Here is a 17,092-nt window from a genome sequence, read left to right as displayed (position 1 = left end):
ACTTTTGAACCTCATCTATTCAGTATATTCTTTTTAAAACAAATAGAAAAGGAGTTGAGGACCCAGGGGACTGGACTTTGCAGTCTGACTGACCGCGTCTGCTATGTGTATGACTTAAAAAAAAAAAAATTGCAAGGCTTGGGGTGCCTTTTAAAAATTAAGTATCAACACTCTTGGTCCTGCTGACTTTGCTCTCCGTTTATGCTGAGGAGGCTTGCCTCCAGTGTCAGACCATTTAACGTTCACAATCCCCACGCCCCCGCCCCCAAGAAGCAATCAGTAGCCTTGTGCTCATGACTTGTGACCTTGTGTGTGGCATGGCTTCCCACTAAGTGTAAATTTGTGTTTTCAAGCCTACCGAGGATGAAGTGGTAAGAAACAAGCTGGCTTTAGCTTCATGTTTATCTGGGGCTTCTCTTCCCGTCCTTGTGATCACTCTGCTGTCCCTGCTGCATCCTGGGGCCACACATGACACCCATGTATTCTGCATCTCACTGGCCATTTCTAACCAGTTTGTGAACCCGTGTTCTGAAAAAGCTCATCTCCATTAACTGCATCTCATGTCAGTCACCTCTGTCTTTGTTTCATTGACTTTGCTGATCTAATGCCTTGAGAATGGCTTTAAAGGAGCTACAAGTAATGTCTGCATTGGCATTCTTGAAGTGACTCCCCTTGGGAGTTAAATCCCATTGGCCCCTGCCTTCCTCTCCTGTGTTGTTATGTATGGTCGCTCTGCCCCGGGAATAACTGTTTCCTCCCTGCTCCTCTGAGTGCTTATGGGAAAGCTCGCCCTTCCTCCCTGTCTGAGATGCAGCCAACCTCTTCCTGCTGCCCTCATCGGCTTGATGATGCTTGGAATGAGAATGCTGGACGTTCGCTTGGGGTCAGCTTTACCTCCACGTGACCCAGTTGGGAGGTAGACAGTTTTCAAAAGGAGGCTTTGCCTCTCAGATGCACCCCAGAAAAAACAATCCATCTGTGTGAAAGGAGTTCATATTATACCAGTCACACATAGAGGACAACATATTTAGAAAGTTGGCTAAATATTCTGGCCACAGCCAGAGTAGAAGGCCTTCTAGCTCAGCAGTATAGTTCATTTAGCAATATACAAGTTCTGAATTGGGTTTTTAATAGGCCTTGCTGCACTGTTTGCATCTTCCCCCCAAATTTCTCTCTAAAATACCCAGACCTGTCCCTTTTCTGGCTTTCCTGGTCCTCTCTAAGGGGGCAGTGGGATGGGAATGGGAAAAACCTTTGCTGTTGCTGTGTGAAAGCAGACAGTTGTCGGTCTTCCAGAAGGCCGGAGAGGCTCCTTTGCTGGCATCTAGGAGCTTCTGTGTTCCTCTGGACCACTCATCTGTGCAGAGCCACAGGCTGAGCCGCCTGGAAGGTGTCTGTCAGCATAGTCCTCACGTGTAGCCACGTCCCGGGGGAGTTGACATCCAAACAAGATGGACTGGAATTCAGCCTTCCCAGTCTCTGGCCCCCCAGCTCCCTCAGAGGTTCAGTTTCCCACAGCGTCCTAAGTAGTGAGGACATTTTATCATCATCAGGTACATACACAGTCTAGTTCTCTACAGCCAGGTTTAGATAACTGTCTCAGTTACCTAAATACGTCACCGGTGGAAGCAGCAGTCCCTCTCCCTGGGGCATGGACAGTCCAGCTGCAAACCAGAGCCAGGCTCATCAGTTGTCGGGGAAAGTTTTGAAGGCCTTAACCACTCAGCAAGGGTCAGTGGGACCTCTCCCCACTGTGTCCTCTCGCTAGGTGCATTCATCCAACCCATCCATTCATCCACCCTCTATGTGCCAAGCACTCTGTTTAGAGCTGCAGAAACTGAGAGAAGAAAAACAAGTCCTTGCCTTCAAGGAACTCCCAAATTTAGGACACAGTCTGTGATCAAGGTGTGCCCAGGATGCTGTGGGAGCACAGGAAGAGGGCACCTGACAAACACTGGGGGGGGGGGGGTAGGGAAGAGGAGACCTGGAAAGGATTCCCTAAGGAAATTATTGCTGAGGTTAGTTTGGTCAAGCCGGCGTCTCTGTGGAGGGAGAGAGGGAGGGAATGCGGATGCATCAGTGTGTATAGCTATCATAAAGATACAGAGGCCTGCGTCATCAAGACACATTTTGGGGATAAACAAGTATTCAGCTTGGCTGGAGCTCGGAGTCAGGAGTTGAGGGACTGGTGAGAAGTGAGGCTAGAGGTTGGCGGGCACCAGCCATGGTAGAGCGTTTAGGTAAGAAGGAGCGTCAGAGGGCAGTGAAGCTGGAAGTGACACAGCGCGTGCCTTTGCTGAAATGCCCTAGTGGAGGGTGGACGGTGTGTTGGATGGGGGAGGGGCACAGTGTGAGAGGAGTGGGGAAAGAACTGGGAGGCCTGAAGGCATTTGCGGTGGGAGTTGGAAAGAAAGGGACCAGTATGAGATGAAGGAGGTAAAAGCTGCAGGCCCCAGTGCCTTCATGAATGCCGGCAGTGAGAGTGAGTGAAAAGTCGGGCTCGACTTCCAGCTTTGGGTGCCTGGGGCACCAGTAGTGACCCCCTGTTAGACATGGGACGAGGAGTAGAAGTAGGTCTTGGTGGGTCAGAGGAGAGCAATCGCTGAGTTTAGTTTGGGTGGCGTCGAGTTTGAAGCACCTGTGCTGCAGCAGGAGGAGATGTGGCACAGCTGGTTGGAAACAGGCAGCACGGAAATAGAGGTGTCCATTTGTGAGCCCCTCCCGGCGTGGCCGCTGAAGGCCCGCGTGGCAGTGCTACAGGAGAGACGTTAAGGGCCAAGGCAGGAACTCCAGCACTTAAGGAGGAACCAAGAAGGAGGCTGAGAGGAGCATCCAGAGGTAGGAGGTGAGCCTTCCCGAGAGGGAGGAGGACAAGGCACTAAGTGGCGGACACTGCAGAGGCTCAGGTCACGGATGTCTGTTAGACCTCCTGGCTGGGAGGTGAGGGGAGCGTGCGAAGGAGGCGTGCGGGGCCGAGAGGGCGCAGGAGGGGAGGGGTCGGTCGTAGCGGACTCGCATGGGGCAGTGACGGACTTCTAAGCGCTTGCCTGGGTTTCTCACTTAATTCTCGCCCCACTTAATATCTCCCCCCACTACGTAGATAAGAAAACTCACCCAAGGTTGCAAAGCAGGAAGTTGGGAATGGAGGAGAGGAAAAAGCGAGAGCAGTGGCTGGAAGGGAAGCTGTTCATGGGAGAAACTCAAGGTGGAATAAAAAGGCTGAAAGGGGCTGGTTCTGAGGGAGCCCTGCACTCGCTTCTTTCTCAGGGCTCTTAGTTAAAGCCCTGCGCTCCTTGGGGCTGGGGGCCTGTCCTTCCTCAGAACACGGGCTTTGGTGCGACGGCCGGCATTGGTGGCAAAGAGCTCTTAACAGCACGTTGGGCTTCCGGTGACTGTGATTACCCTAGTTTTCAGGGTACCTAGGAGACTTGGAAGAGCCTGCTTCAGAAGAAAAGCCCAGAAGTACTCTGGGTGTAGATAGTCAGAGGTGAGGGGAAATGAGGCAGAAGCCCAGACATGGCGAGTTGGAGCTGGCCCCTCTCCCCACTGGCCGTGCCTGTGAGGCCTGGGCCGTTAGCGCCTTACCAGCCAGCCCTCCTCTCCTGGCCCCATGTGATTTCTCAAGACAGTTCTTTCTGGTATCTTTTGGGGGTGAAGTCATGTGAGTCTGCAAAGAAACTGGTGACAAACAGACTCTGACCTGTGGGCAGGGCAGGCTGGGGAGGCCCACTGGGCAGTGGCCCTGTGCTCCTGGAGTCTGGTCTGGACCCCCTGGGGAGGGCCGGGGAGGCCCCCCAGGAGGGGAATGGCCCACCTCCTGGCCTTCAGTGGCTGCGGCCCCACCCAGGAGAGTGAGGCCCGGAAGCGTGCCTGCGGCTTCTCCAGCAGCCCGGCTTGGAGCAGCCCTAACAGGGAGCTCCCGGAAGCTCGCTCCAGCCCCTCCGCTTTACGCTGCAGATAATTTCTGATGTTGAGACAAAAACTGGAAGAAAGGGAGCGTGAGGAAAACAGAAACAACAGTACATTCTGTTTAGTCTTCATCCACGTGTCCAAGGAGGAATTTGCAAAACTTTTGCTAAGACGTCCCTGTGCGATCTTTTCAGAAGTCTCAAAAGTAAAAGGAGGTTACCTTGCCGCCCACGTGTTGTGAAAATAAGAAGTGGCTGCAGAGGTTTAGTCTTCTCCAGGCGGTTGCCAGCCTGGTGGCCCGTCCCCTGACGTACGACCTGGGAAGAGCCCTTCCTGCCCTCCTGGCTCCTCCAGAGGACGGTGCTCCGCTCCCAGGCACCCGGAGGTGGAGGTCAGCCGGAGCGGGTGCCCCCAGACCGCCCTGACCTCGACACGCAGCCACTCGGAAGCTGACAGCCTAGAGGGGAGGTGTGTTGACGAGAGCCTCGTTCCCTGAGACGCGATGTTCTGAGGGGCACGCGGTGTCCCAGTCGGGGGCTCAGCCAGGCAGGATTTCCGGGGACGGCACGGCTGAAATCCGCACCCGGGGCTCCGGGCCCACGTAGCCGTTCGTGCCAGCGCTCAGAGCCCTGCACACTCCCCTCCCAGCCTTACATCTCCTCTCTGGTTTCCTCCCATGACAGTTTGATTTTGGGGACACCATGGTCCACCAGGCCATCCACACCATCGAGTACTGCCTGGGCTGCATCTCCAACACCGCCTCCTACCTGCGGCTCTGGGCCCTCAGCCTCGCTCATGCACGTGAGTGTATTTCTCTCAGGTCAAAAACTATGTTTCTCCCCTTCTCCGGGCACTCCCTCAGGTGGGGGCTTAGAGTGGAGATTATGCAAAGCCTCTGGAATTACTGACTCCTGAATCCAGAGAGAATGATGTACAGATGGGAGGATCCGTGCTTTTGCCCGGGTAGCTGGGAAGGTCGCAGAAAGCCGGGGGGGGGGGGGGGTGCGGCCAGGAAGACTGCGACCGGCGGGTGGCAGGGCACAACGCAAGGCCTGCGGTGCCGCTGGCCCGGCTGAACGGGATGCCACGTCTCTCCCCGCCCCGCAGAGCTGTCCGAGGTGCTTTGGACCATGGTGATCCACATCGGCCTAAGCGTCAAGAGCTTGGCGGGAGGTCTGGCGCTGTTCTTCATCTTCGCCGCCTTTGCCACCCTGACTGTGGCCATCCTCCTGATCATGGAGGGCCTCTCAGCCTTCCTCCACGCGCTGCGGTTACACTGGTGAGGGGCAGCGCGGGGCCGGGGGGGCGTGTCCTTAGCTGCGTGTCCAGAATCCACAGACACTAGCAAGTACCCGCTCCCACATCCTCATACCCAGGACGTCCTTGGTAGTGAGCCTCAGGAAATGTCCCGGAAAAGCACAGCTCGCTTTCGCAGCCGCCAGGGAGGGCTCTCTGGTGAGTGTTGTCACCGTTGCTCTCCCTGTCTTCAGCCTTCTTCAGTGCTCTTCATTATGGCTTCAAAGATCTGCTGGGGTTTTTTCGTTTGTTTGGGGGGGCGTTTTTCACACTGGCATAACTCTCTCCTGTCTTGAGAGCAATGAAAGCTGCTCTGGAATAGATTCTACGTCCAGGAAAGTGCTAGAGCACACCGTGCCCTCATTTCGTCCCCCTTACTCTGTCATCGTGCCAGTGGCTTTGGGTAGGACCCCTGGCAGCTCTATGTGAGTAGGGGGATTCTTGGCTCCATAGCACGCTAGCTCAGTACACTGAAGCCGCTTCTTCTGAAGGGCAGGTCTTGGATTCGTCAGTTTTCTTTAATGTCGTTTTTGGCTCTTAATGGCTCTGCATGGAGATAGCTCAGTCCCAGGGAGTGGGAGATCTGGGGTCTCGTCCGGACTGGGACTCCATGACCTCAAAGTAAGGTTGCCAGGTTTAGCAAATAAAATTACAGGGCACTCAGTTACGTTTGGATTTCAGATAAACAGTGAATATTTTTTTTACTGTATTTCCCGAACGTCCATGGGACATACTTATACTAAAAGCGGGGCATCCCGTACTTTATCTGGCTACCCTACCTCAAACCCTACATCTTCAAGTCTCCATCTCCCCCTTAACATTTATGATTCTCCCTCTCTTTGGGGGTCCAGTGGCTCTGGAAGCTCTAGACCCTCTCCTCAGAGAAACACCCCCCTCAATGTGTGCACACAGTTTTACCAGTTTAGGGGCTCACAAACTCACTGACCCTACCTTAGGGCTCCCTAGACGAGATGATCTGTGGTGTTAATGACCTCAAGGTCAGAAGAGGGCCGTGACGGTCTCTTTCCATCACTTCTCGAAACCAGAAGAAAACCAAAATCTGAACCTGGGAAACCTCTTCCCCACTCCCTTTATCTTTGATTTTTCTCCTGGCTTGGTTACGACTGAGCCTGCTCAAAGAGTCCGCCGTTGGTTGTTCTAAATTACAGAGGGGGAACGTGAGGCATGTAAGGGTGAGCCGTGGCCGGGACTTAGGCTTCCCTCAAAAGCTCCTTTTGGGGCTTCCCTGGTGGCGCAGTGGTTGAGAGTCCGCCTGCCGATGCAGGGGACACGGGTTCGTGCCCCGGTCCGGGAAGATCCCACATGCCGCGGAGCGGCTGGGCCCGTGAGCCATGGCCGCTGAGCCTGCGCGTCCGGAGCCTGTGCTCCGCAGCGGGAGAGGCCACAACAGTGAGAGGCCCGCGTACAGCAAAAACTTTAGAAGAGTCTGTCCTGCTGCGTCAGTACACGGTGCTTTCTCAGGCCTGGCCCTCTCTTCCCGCCTCCCGTCCCCTCCCCGCCCAGCTGTTGTTTACTGGGAGCCAGGAGGCTGGCCACGCTCCCGGCTCCCAGCTTATCAGCGCACGCTCGCCCCAGCACACTTCCTACCGCTCGGTGCGAGGGGACGTCTGTGCTGCCACCCTGGGGTGACTCACTTTTTCTTGCCCTCTTGGCTTCCTTTCCTATTCCCTTCCCCGTCTCCTGAGCCCTGGGCTTGAGGGAACAGTTACCACGCTACCTTGACTCCAGCCCAAGTGGGGAGCCTGTTGCATCCTCCCTGGGTGGGTGGGAGCCGCCAAGGAGCTGGAACAGACCTGTCAGAGCAGTGAGCCAGGCACGCCACGGAGCAAGGAGGGCCGCCTGGGCTCAGGCCTGTCGTCCAGAATGAGCTGAGGCGGCTGGGAGGTCATGCTTTGCTGCCTTCAGGATTACTTCTTCCCCAGGCTCACCTGCGGCCTCCGAGTGAAGGTGTCTTCCCACGTCCTCATGAACGAGCCCAAGGAAGTGACAAGTGGCGAGAGAGCAGGCTTCAGAATCGGGTGACCCGAGTTTAAATGCCAGCTCTGCCGGTGCTGGCTGGGTGACCCTGAGGAAAGCACTTACCTCTCTGAGCCTCACTTACTCTCATGTGAAAAGAGAGGATAATGTCCCTGTGACAAGGTTGCTGTGATTAAGTAGGAAATAACGCCCAGACCGAGTGACTGCCACGGTGCCCTGGCACGCCGTAAACCTGTGTTCAGTTGCAGATGCGGCTGCCCTGCGGAGAGGGCTGTGGCCCCTGTAAAGATCTGCTTCCAGTCCGTTAGAGAGAAGGGAGACCCCAGGGGGATGCACATGATACCACTTGAATGCCTCGCAGATGCAGTTTGCAAGGAGTAGGCCGGTCAGACATACTGTACTTGCAGGGTGGTGGGTGGTTGCTGTTGTTGGGTAGTGGAAATATTGGGTAGAAGAGAAAAGACAGTGAAAACTCCTTTGTGCAGCTTTCAGAATCCCATCACTGGGGGCCTGTTCGGAGCATCTCCCCCACCACCAGAAAGGAGTGAATGAAATTGGTGCTCATGCACCCCCTCCTGGCCGAGTGTGGACATGCCTCGAGGATTCCTGGGTCTCAGTCCAGCAGGACTGCAGGAATTCCGAGTCGAGGCCATCCTCTTGGGGGTGGGAACGGCTGGGCCCACTGAAAATGGCTGCAGGGACATTGCTGCAATTTTTCCTGGCGTCCAGCCTGGGCATCTTCATACCTGTCACTTTACCCCTGGTGTTCAGCTGGGGTTTCTTGATTCTGATGCAAGGGCTGCCCCGTTACACAAGTTCTGGGTCTCTTTGGTGGGGACAAGAAAAAAACATGTGATTGGAAAGCAAGGATAAACCACAGGTCTGAGGTTCGTGTAGGGTCATGAGGAGGCAGGTGACATCTGGAAACAGCAGCGAGTTGGGTTCACGCACCCGCCTGCTAATTCCGTCTCCTCCTGAGTCACGTCTGTCTCTTTTCCTCCCACCAACTGTGTGTATTGTGCTTGGTCTTCTTGGCTACCATAATGAGACGTCTTTCCTTCCTCAGAAGAGGCAAAGGCGCAGGGGTATGATTTGTGGTTTTCACTGTGGACACCGGACCGCCATTAGCAGAAAGACTGCTGCCCCATGGCCTGCCTTCACAGGAGCCTCATCCCTTCCTAGCTAACAGATTCCACATGAACACTCACAGACCGGGAGCTAAAGGGGCAGATTTGGGGACCAGTTTGTTGCAAGGAATTCAGTGGCGCCACAGCAGGACCCCGCAGGGTGGCTGCCCAGGAGAACGAGAACACCTGAAGTGTGACCCCATGGCCCCGGCACTGCTCGGAGAGGGACAGAACCATCTTTCTAAGACTGCCTCCCCTCGGCCACATCCCCACAGGCAAGGGAAGAGGCCCAGACTTTCCCCTTCATTCGCTTGAGAAGACATGGTTTCTGTCACGTAGCAGGAGTACCCTCTCTGTGGACTCCCAGTTAGTCCTTCTGGGCCACTGGGTTGCCTTTTCCAGGTGCGGGAGCTGGCAGGGGTGACAGAGAACCCCATCTGACTGCCTGAGGCTCTCCTCACATCTGCTGAATCCTGAGATGCGTTTTAGTGGCCTGGGGCGTGGCAGGGTCCATGGAGGCGCCCCGAGCAGAGCCCCTCAAGAAGGAAGAACTTGCAGGGCAGCCAGCGGGGCCCCGCTGTGCCCCGGCACAGAGAACTTCATGTTTATACTTTCTCAGGAAGCACACAGTTCCCTGGCTGGGAGGGAGGAGAGGGCGGGGAGACCAACAGGGAAACTGCTTTCCAGCTTTGTGCTGGGATGTTAGGGTGAGCACGGCTGAGAAGGGAGGCGAAGTCAGGCTGACGCTGAGATACCCAAGATGTCCCTGGTGGGGGCCACCCTAAGTCCCTAACCTCGGGCAGCAGCTGGTGGGCAAGGTGGTGTCAGGTGGTGTGTCAGAGGGACCGCCCATCTGCTCACACAGCAGAACTTATGTGCCCCCATCCCAGGCGTGTGTCCCCTGATGTAGATGAGGCAGGCAGGGTGAGGCCAAGAGAAGGGTGGTGATCCCTCAGGCGTCTGAGAACGTCTGCAGCTTCTCCATTCACCCAGTCTGGAGTTAGAATTGTTTGTGTGATGAGCCAGCCAGAGGTCAGAGTTCAGATACCTCACAGACCCCAGGGTGAGTTGCCCACCGTCTGGCTGTACACTGTTGAACGAAGGAAGTGAAATACCATTGCCGTGTGCAGACACAGCGTACCCAGCGTGGAGGATTCAGTCGTCACAGCAGCGGGCAGGAAGCAGGAACCTGCCCCCATCCCCACCGCATTCCCCCAGAGGAGGCCTCGGGAGCTGGGCCCTCTTCTCCAGGTGTTGGGACTCAGGGCTGAGTCCTGTGACGGACGGCAGTTTGAAATACCCCCTCCCGGATCCCATTTACTCTGAGGGAGGCTTGGCCGAGACACTGATGGGAATCCTCCAGGGGCCGGGAGGCTTTGGGGGCCTTGGTGTGGCCCCCAGAATGTGCGGTCGGGGAGAAGGCTGCCTGTTCTTACGCCCACACAGAAAATTCTGTTCCCCACTTCTCCCCAGCGGGTGGAGCTGGCAGCCCTGCAGTCAGTGTCCTCAGCCGGCGCCCCAGGGCTGAAGGGGCCTCTGAGGACATCTCGGGGCCACCAGCAGACAGTCCTCTTCCCGCTCCCTTTTCACTGATTTCTCCCTTATCTTGGAGGGAGGCCGCCCTGGCTGAAGGCTGAAGGCTGAAGGCTGAAGGCTGAGTGAGGGGCACGAAGGTGGAGAGCGGCTTGGCGCCCTGCTGTGCAGTCAAACCGCTGCCTGCAGCCTGCCCCCGGCCCAGCACAGCCTGCCCTGGGCCCAGCGCAGCGCAGCCTGCTATCGCAGGGATCTGGGGCCCCCGGGGTCACCCCCGGGGTCACACAGCACTGAGTGGAAACTATTCCTCAGGGCAGCTCTCCTTGGCTTTCTTATCCTCTGAATCATGCATTTTTCTGCCCATATTTGGTGGTGATGTGGTGGCTGGGCAGACATCCAGGGCGAACTCGCAGCCTGGCTCTGCGTACAGGCGTGTGCTCCTTCCTGCCCCCTCAGAGTCTGAAGGGCCCAGGGAGACCATCAGGGATGGATGCTGGGCTGCCGGGGAAGGGAGCTAAAGCTGTTTTTCCTTTCAGTCCCCAAGAGGAGAATTCTTTCTTAGATGTTTTTGTAGTTGGAGAATATTTTGGCCGTTGCTTTGAGAAGACTTCCCCTCCTAACTTCCCCCTTTCCTGGGAATTTCCTCCCCTAAGTCAAAAGCCTCTTCACTAGCAACCCTCCCTTCTCCTTCCTCCCCCGAGAAGAGAAATAAACAAGAAAACAGTGGCGCCTGCCAGGGTTCCTTGCGCTGAGCTGGTGGCTACTCACAGGCTTCCCTTGGAGGTCCGCTGTGGGCCCTGCCAGGAAGGGGGTGTTGGGGGGACTCTTCTTCGTCGTTAGAGACTCAGGCCAACTGAACATTTTTTGCACATGGCCCTCTGCAGAGAGTTTTGCATAAACACACTCTCCGCTGAGCAGGACGGAGCAGGAACTGAGGCCAAGCCAGCGCACTGGTGTGCCCTCTTGCCGAGGGCAGGCCCTGGGCGTCACGAGTGGGAGGTTGTGTTGGGATTAGGGTTGTGGGCGGTAGGAGGCTCGGGGAGCTTGGGGTTGGGTCATCTTTCTGGCCCAACCGTGGAGTCCCAAAAGGTTTCTGTGGAATGATGACTCTCCCCTTCTCTTTCTCCAGGGTGGAATTCCAGAATAAATTCTACAGCGGGACGGGTTTCAAGTTCCTACCCTTCTCCTTCGAGCACATCCGAGAAGGGAAGTTTGACGAATGAGCCCCTCGGCGGGGCTGTGCGCCCTCTGCCCTCCCCGCTCCCTCCCCGGTGATTAGCTTGTGCTCTGCTTGCCTGTTGGTTGTGATCCCTGCCACCCTTCCCCCAGCCACCTGTGAGTCATTTAGATACCCAGCCCTTCCTGGGTCCCCCGCCACCTCCAGCTTTGTGTGTTGTAGTGCAGTGATTTTCTGGAGAGAAGCGGGCCCGAGCGGTCACTCAAACCCACTCCCACTGGGCACCCTCCTCGCCCTCCCAGCCTCTGTCCAGCCCTTCCTCTGCCCCCTGGTGGTGAAGCAGTTTGTGCGTTTGCCCAGGAGCCCAGAGCGCTTGGAGGGAGCGCCTTCGCTGTCCGCACCCAGACTTTGAGCCCCCTGCTCCTGCCACCACTCCCCTTCCTGGTTGGGGATGGGGTGCTCTTTAACACTCCCCACTCTTGGATTAGCAGGGGTGGGTCCAGGAAGATGGTGTTTCTGTCCTCTGCCCACCCCCTCTGGTCTTCAGTGCCCTCATTAATCAGGAATTCAGCTGGACCCAACTGTGCCAGCGTGCGTGGCTTCTCCCTGGCAGCCCCAAGGGTCCCTGGATACCCTGACCCCCACCCTAAACTCACACCCTCTCCTCCTCCTTCCCAGAATGCCCTTTTAGCACCCAGCATAACATACACAGCAGGGCGGACCCAAAGCAGAGGTCCTGGCTGGCTCCTCTGGCGGCTGCTTCTCAGGCCATGCGTGGGCCGCAAGCACGCCCTCGGGGCAGAGGGTCCAGTCCGTGCTCTTTCCTGGTGCAGACCCGCAGACCGTTCCCCACCCCCAGTCACGAGTCTTGGGTGCAGAACCGTAGTCATCAGGGGTGGCTCTGCCTGCAGACTTGCCTTGCTCTGCCCACCGGCGCCCCTCCCCACTTCCACACCGACCCCAAGTCGAGCAAGTGGGTCCTGGGGAGGGAAAGTCAACGTCATTTACCATTTGCCGATGGGAGGCGGCTGGCAGGGCCGCCAGTGCGTGCGGCTGTGAGAGCTGCGTGGCCCTGCCCTGTCAGGGCTGGTGGGGAGCGCCCCCACAGGGCCGCTGCCCCTGTCACCCCCACGCCAGGACGTGGATCTTGGGGCCTTTTAATCATGCGTTGGCACAGCAGCCCGGGCTGCTTCAGCTAAACTGATCCCCGTGCCTTCAGTGGGCGAGAGGACCCCCTCAATTGGTCGGCCCCTTCCCACCCCACCCCTATCCCCTGCTTGTCTGGGAGCTGCTTAGCGCTGCTCACTGGACTCTCCCAGGCTGGGCCACCCGCCCCAGCGTCACCGCGCAGTAGCCAGTGTGACCCGACCCAGCCCTTGTGCAGAGCCCCCTTCCGTCCGGTCCCTGTGGTTTACGTGATGATGATCTTTGCTCTGTTTACGGCGGGGGCCTGAAGCAGAGTTCTTTGTCAGGACTCCTGCCCAAGGCCCTTCTGTTCAGACATTCCCGTGTGGAATAAAGTGTGTTTGACTCTGTCAGGGAGGCTGCTTGTCTGCGTGCCCGCAGCCCCTGCGTCACTCAAGGCTCAGCCCTCGCGAGCCCACCTAGTATCCTTACACCTGCCACTTCCCTCTGCCAGCATTTCTGCTTTTTCCTCTAATCAAAGACCGCAGTTGCAGTGGCCCTGGCCAGGCAGTTAGTTTGTGAAATTCTCATCTTATCTCGGGTTTCCCAGGGGCCTACCCAGTCCCTGAGCCCCACTCCCTGAGCCAAGGCAGCTTTTCAGACACTACCCATGTCGGGGAGGGGACTTGGGGACCCATCTCCGTCCCCCTTTCTGCACCACACACCCAAACAGCCGGGGTAAGCAGGGACCTGGACGTCTGCCCACCCTCCTCTCCTGTGAGTGTGCTCTCCAAGGCTCAGCAGCCTGGCTATTTTGAGCCCTGATTGCCTTTGGCCTTGGTGTAGGCGGAGGCTCAGCGTAGGGTTGGTTCCTGAGGGCAGCTGGAAAATTCGAGGTGCTGAGGCAGGCAGCCCAAGAGCCCAACGGGATGTCCTGGCAGGCGGGGTGGGCAGGGCGGGCGCCTTCCCCCTCCTCACTGCCATGTAAGGTGACCACATTCTTTCTCAGCCCTCCCTCTCCATTCCTCCCACTTGGGGCCTCCAGGGCAGGGGCTGCCCAGGAATGTGAACAGCAGGCTACCAACTGCTGCTCCAGGAGGGGCAGGAACACCCTGTTCATTCCATGCTCCTCAAACCCTCTCCTCCCTGACAGGCCACCTGCCCTGGAGCAGCCCTGGGTACAACACCCAGCATCCACTCCTCAAAAAGTTGAGGGTGGACATTCAGGTAAACGAGCCCTTTTAACCTCTTCCCTGTTACTGACTCAGATAACTAGGAATCGATGGACTAGAATTGAGGGTTCAGAAACAAACCCTAACGTGTAGAGTCGACTGATTTTCCACACAGGAGCCAAGATAATTCACTGGGGAAAAAAGTCTTTTCAACAGATGGTGTTAGTACAACTGGGTACCCACATGGAAACGAACAAATTTGGACTGCTATCCACTATATACAAAAATTAACTCAAAATGGATCATAGACGTAAACATAAGAGAAGTCTTAGAGAAAATCATAGGAGTACATCTTCCTGACCCCGGGTTAGGCAGTGGTTTTTAGATATGACGTCAGAAGCATGAGTGATAAAAAAGAAGATAAAAGATAAGTTGGGTTTTAGCAAAATTAAAAACTTCTGTGCTTTGAAGGACAAGTTCAAGACACCCCTCACACTGGAAGAAAATATTTGCAAAGCATGTATCTAATAAGGAACTTGTATCTGGAATATATACAGAACTTTTACAACTCAGTAATAAAGACAAATACCTCAGTTTTTAAAAGGACAAAGGATTTGAACAGGCATTTCTCCAAAGAAAAACGAATAGCCAATAAGCCCATGAAAAGGTACTCAGCCTCATTAGTCATTAGGAAAATGCAAATCAAAACCATGAGGAGACACCACATCACACTCACTAAAAAGGCAATAGTTTAAAAAAGACAATTACAAGCGTAGGGACTTCCCTGGTGGCGCAGTGGTTAAGAATCTGCCTGCCAATGCAGGGGACATGGGTTCGAGCCCTGGTCCGGGAAGATCCCGCATGCCACAGAGCAACTAAGCCCATGCACCACAACTACTGAGCCTGCGCTCTAGAGCCCACAAGGCACAACTACCGAGCCCGTGTGCCACAGCTACTGAAGACCACACGCCTAGAGCCCGTGCTCCGCAACAAGCGAAGCCACTACAATGAGAAGCCCATGCACCACAACCCGTGCACAACAACGAAGACCCAACGCAGCCAAAGATGAAAAAAAACAAACCACCACCAACAACAACAACAAAAAACGATTACAAGCGTTGACAAGGATGTGGAGAAACTGGAACCCCCATCCACTGCTGGTGGGAATGTAAAATGGTGCAGCAGCTTTGGAAGGCAGCCTGGCATTTCTCAAAATGTTAAACGTAGGATTGATTAACTTAGGACCCAGCAATTTGACTTACAGATATCTACTCAAGAAAAATGAAAAAATGGGCACACAAACTTGTGCACAAGTGTTCATAGTGGCATTATTCATAATAGCCCTAAATGGAAACAACCCAAATGTTTATCAGCTGATGAATGGGTAAGCAAAAGGCAGTATATCCATACAATGGGTATTATTCTACAGTAAAAAGGAATGGCATACTGATACTGCTGCAACAAGAATGGACCTCAGACACAAGGCCACATAATGTAGAATTCCATTCATGTGAAATGTCTAGAATGGGCATATCTGTAGAGACAGAAAGCAGATGGGTGGTTGCCTAGGACCCGCTGCCGGGTGGGGTTGGGGGCAGGGTTTCTTTGGGGGGATGAGGAAATGTCACATCAGATTATGGTGACTGCTGCACAACTCCGTGGCCACACTAAACACTACTGAGTTGTACACTTTAAACTGGTAAACGTTCTGGTGCAGATCAATAAAATGGGTCTGGGGAGGGAGGACGGGGACCTGCCCGGGAAGAAACTCCTCCCGGGCCTGGATGAGAAGACCTGGGCCAGCGGGTCATTGGCTAAGCTGAGCTTCCAGGATCTAGGGCCTTGGGCTGCTTCCAGCCCAGCCATCTAAAGATGGGACCAACTGGGAACTGAGCCCTGGAGGGTGTGGGAATTCCCAGGAGCCCTGGGGTGGGGGTAGGGAACAGGATGGCTCCATTGCTCCTTTTTTTTTTTTTTTTTTTTTTTTTTTTTTTGCGGTACGCGGGCCTCTCACTGTTGTGGCCTCTCCCGCTGCGGAGCACAGGCCCCGGACGCGCAGGCTCAGCGGCCATGGCTCACGGGCCCAGCCGCTCCGCGGCATGTGGGATCTTCCCGGACCGGGGCACGAACCCGTGTCCCCTGCATCGGCAGGCGGACTCCCAACCACTGCGCCACCAGGGAAGCCCCATTTCTCCTATTTTTAACAGTCTTGGCCTTTATCCTGATCCCCCTTCTGTGGAATCTCTGGACCCCAGGCATCTGCTTAGTGAGTCTGTGCCCCCAACCGGCGAATGCTTCCCATCCTAGAACCCATGTGGAGAGGGTGACTTTGGGCCTGCTCAGTATTATAAAGATAGGGGACAATTCCATCACCACCTTCCGAACCCCCCCCCCTTTCCTGTCCCTCACTGGGGACCTGGGCAGGACTGTGTCTCTTTCTACCCAGGAGCCCTCGGTGGAAAGGGCATTGGAGCTCCCCTCAGATCTGAGCCTGTGTGCCTGCCCTTCCCTCTCCAGCCTACCTAAGGCAAGGCGTAGGCTGCCCCCTGGTGGCCAGACAGGGAAGGACTCATCCCTCCCCACAGGTAAGATGGGTGGGATCCTAGCAGGGCTGCGACAGGCAGGCAACTGGATTGGCAGGGCAGAGGGACAAGGGATCTGGAGGGATTCTGGGGTGCACAGGCAGAGGGGAGGCTGGTAGGAACGAAAGAGATGAGATAGGAGCGGGGAGAAAAAGTAGTCAAATGTATCACGTGGTAAAAGGATCAAACAGTACAAAAGGCCCTAATATAAAAGTAAGTCTTCGGCTCCAGCGCCCCAGTACCTTATCCGAAGCAAGCACTATTTACATAGCCTTAAAAAAAACACACACAAATGGGACGTATTATACCCAGTGATTTGACATCTCTTTTTAAATAAACTCAATATTTAGCTGGTTTTTAAAAATATTTTTATTTATTTATTTAGGCTGCATTGGGTCTTAGTTGAGGCACACGGTATCTTCGTTGCGGCATGTTTAGTTGCGGCATGCAGGCTTTTAGTTGCCGCATGCGTGCAGGGTCTAGCTCCCCGACCAGGGATCGAACCTGGTCGAACTATGCTGCGTTGGGAGAGCAGAGTCTCACCCACTGGACCACCATGGAAGTCCTGATTTGACATCTTCTAAAATTTTTTTGTTTTGTTTTGTTTTGGCCGTGCGGCTTGTGAGATCTTAGTTCCCCGACCAGGGACTGAACCCCGGGTCCTCGGCAGTGAAAGCGCTGAGTCTTAACCACTGGACCACCAGGGAATTCCTTGACCTCTTTTTAAAAAATACACTTTGCAGGACTTCCCTGGCGGCGCAGTGGTTGAGAGTCCACCTGCCGATGTAGGGGACACGGGTTCGTGCCCCGGTCCGGGAAGATCCCACATGCCGCGGAGCGGCTGGGCCTGTGAGCCATGGCCGCTGAGCCTGCGCGTCCGGAGACTGTGCTCTGCAATGGGAGAGGCCACAACAGTGAGAGGCCCGCGTACCGCAAAAAAAAAAAAACACACACAAAAAAACACTTTGCAGAACATTCCGAATCAGCACCAACACATCTTCCTCGCTTTTCTTTTTTTTTTTTTTTTTTAGCAAACGCTTGCTATTTCATCCTATTGATGCAACTTAATTTGTTCAACCAGCCCCCCTATTGTCCTCAAAGAGTTCCCAGCTTGGTGGGGAAGAGGAGAAAGACAGTGTGACACACCCGGAGTAATCGATGACACTCTTGCCA

The 17,092-nt window shown here is 55.3% G+C and overlaps 1 protein-coding gene across 6 annotated transcripts in view; it reads left to right on the top strand.

The window, feature by feature from the left end:
- Window positions 1-12,575, top strand: part of ATP6V0A1 (ATPase H+ transporting V0 subunit a1) — a 55,834-nt gene extending 43,259 nt beyond the window's left edge. For 4 of the 6 annotated variants that reach the window (XM_081219507.1, XM_081219504.1, XM_081219502.1 and 1 more), the window contains 4 exons: window positions 354-371; window positions 4,593-4,710; window positions 5,017-5,188; window positions 10,993-12,575. In XM_081219507.1, coding sequence (XP_081075633.1) covers window positions 354-371; window positions 4,593-4,710; window positions 5,017-5,188; window positions 10,993-11,086 — 402 coding nt within the window. In that variant the 3' untranslated portion in view covers window positions 11,087-12,575. The remainder of the gene's footprint in view (window positions 1-353; window positions 372-4,592; window positions 4,711-5,016; window positions 5,189-10,992) is intronic. The other 2 variants (XM_081219505.1, XM_081219503.1) reach the window with 1 other exon arrangement.
- The last annotated feature ends 4,517 nt before the right edge of the window (window positions 12,576-17,092 follow it).

This window comes from Mesoplodon bidens, assembly GCF_964165515.1.
Source record: "Mesoplodon bidens genome assembly, chromosome: 19".
NCBI classification, from domain to species: domain Eukaryota; kingdom Metazoa; phylum Chordata; class Mammalia; order Artiodactyla; family Ziphiidae; genus Mesoplodon; species Mesoplodon bidens.
This window is presented reverse-complemented; position numbering and strand designations above follow the sequence as displayed.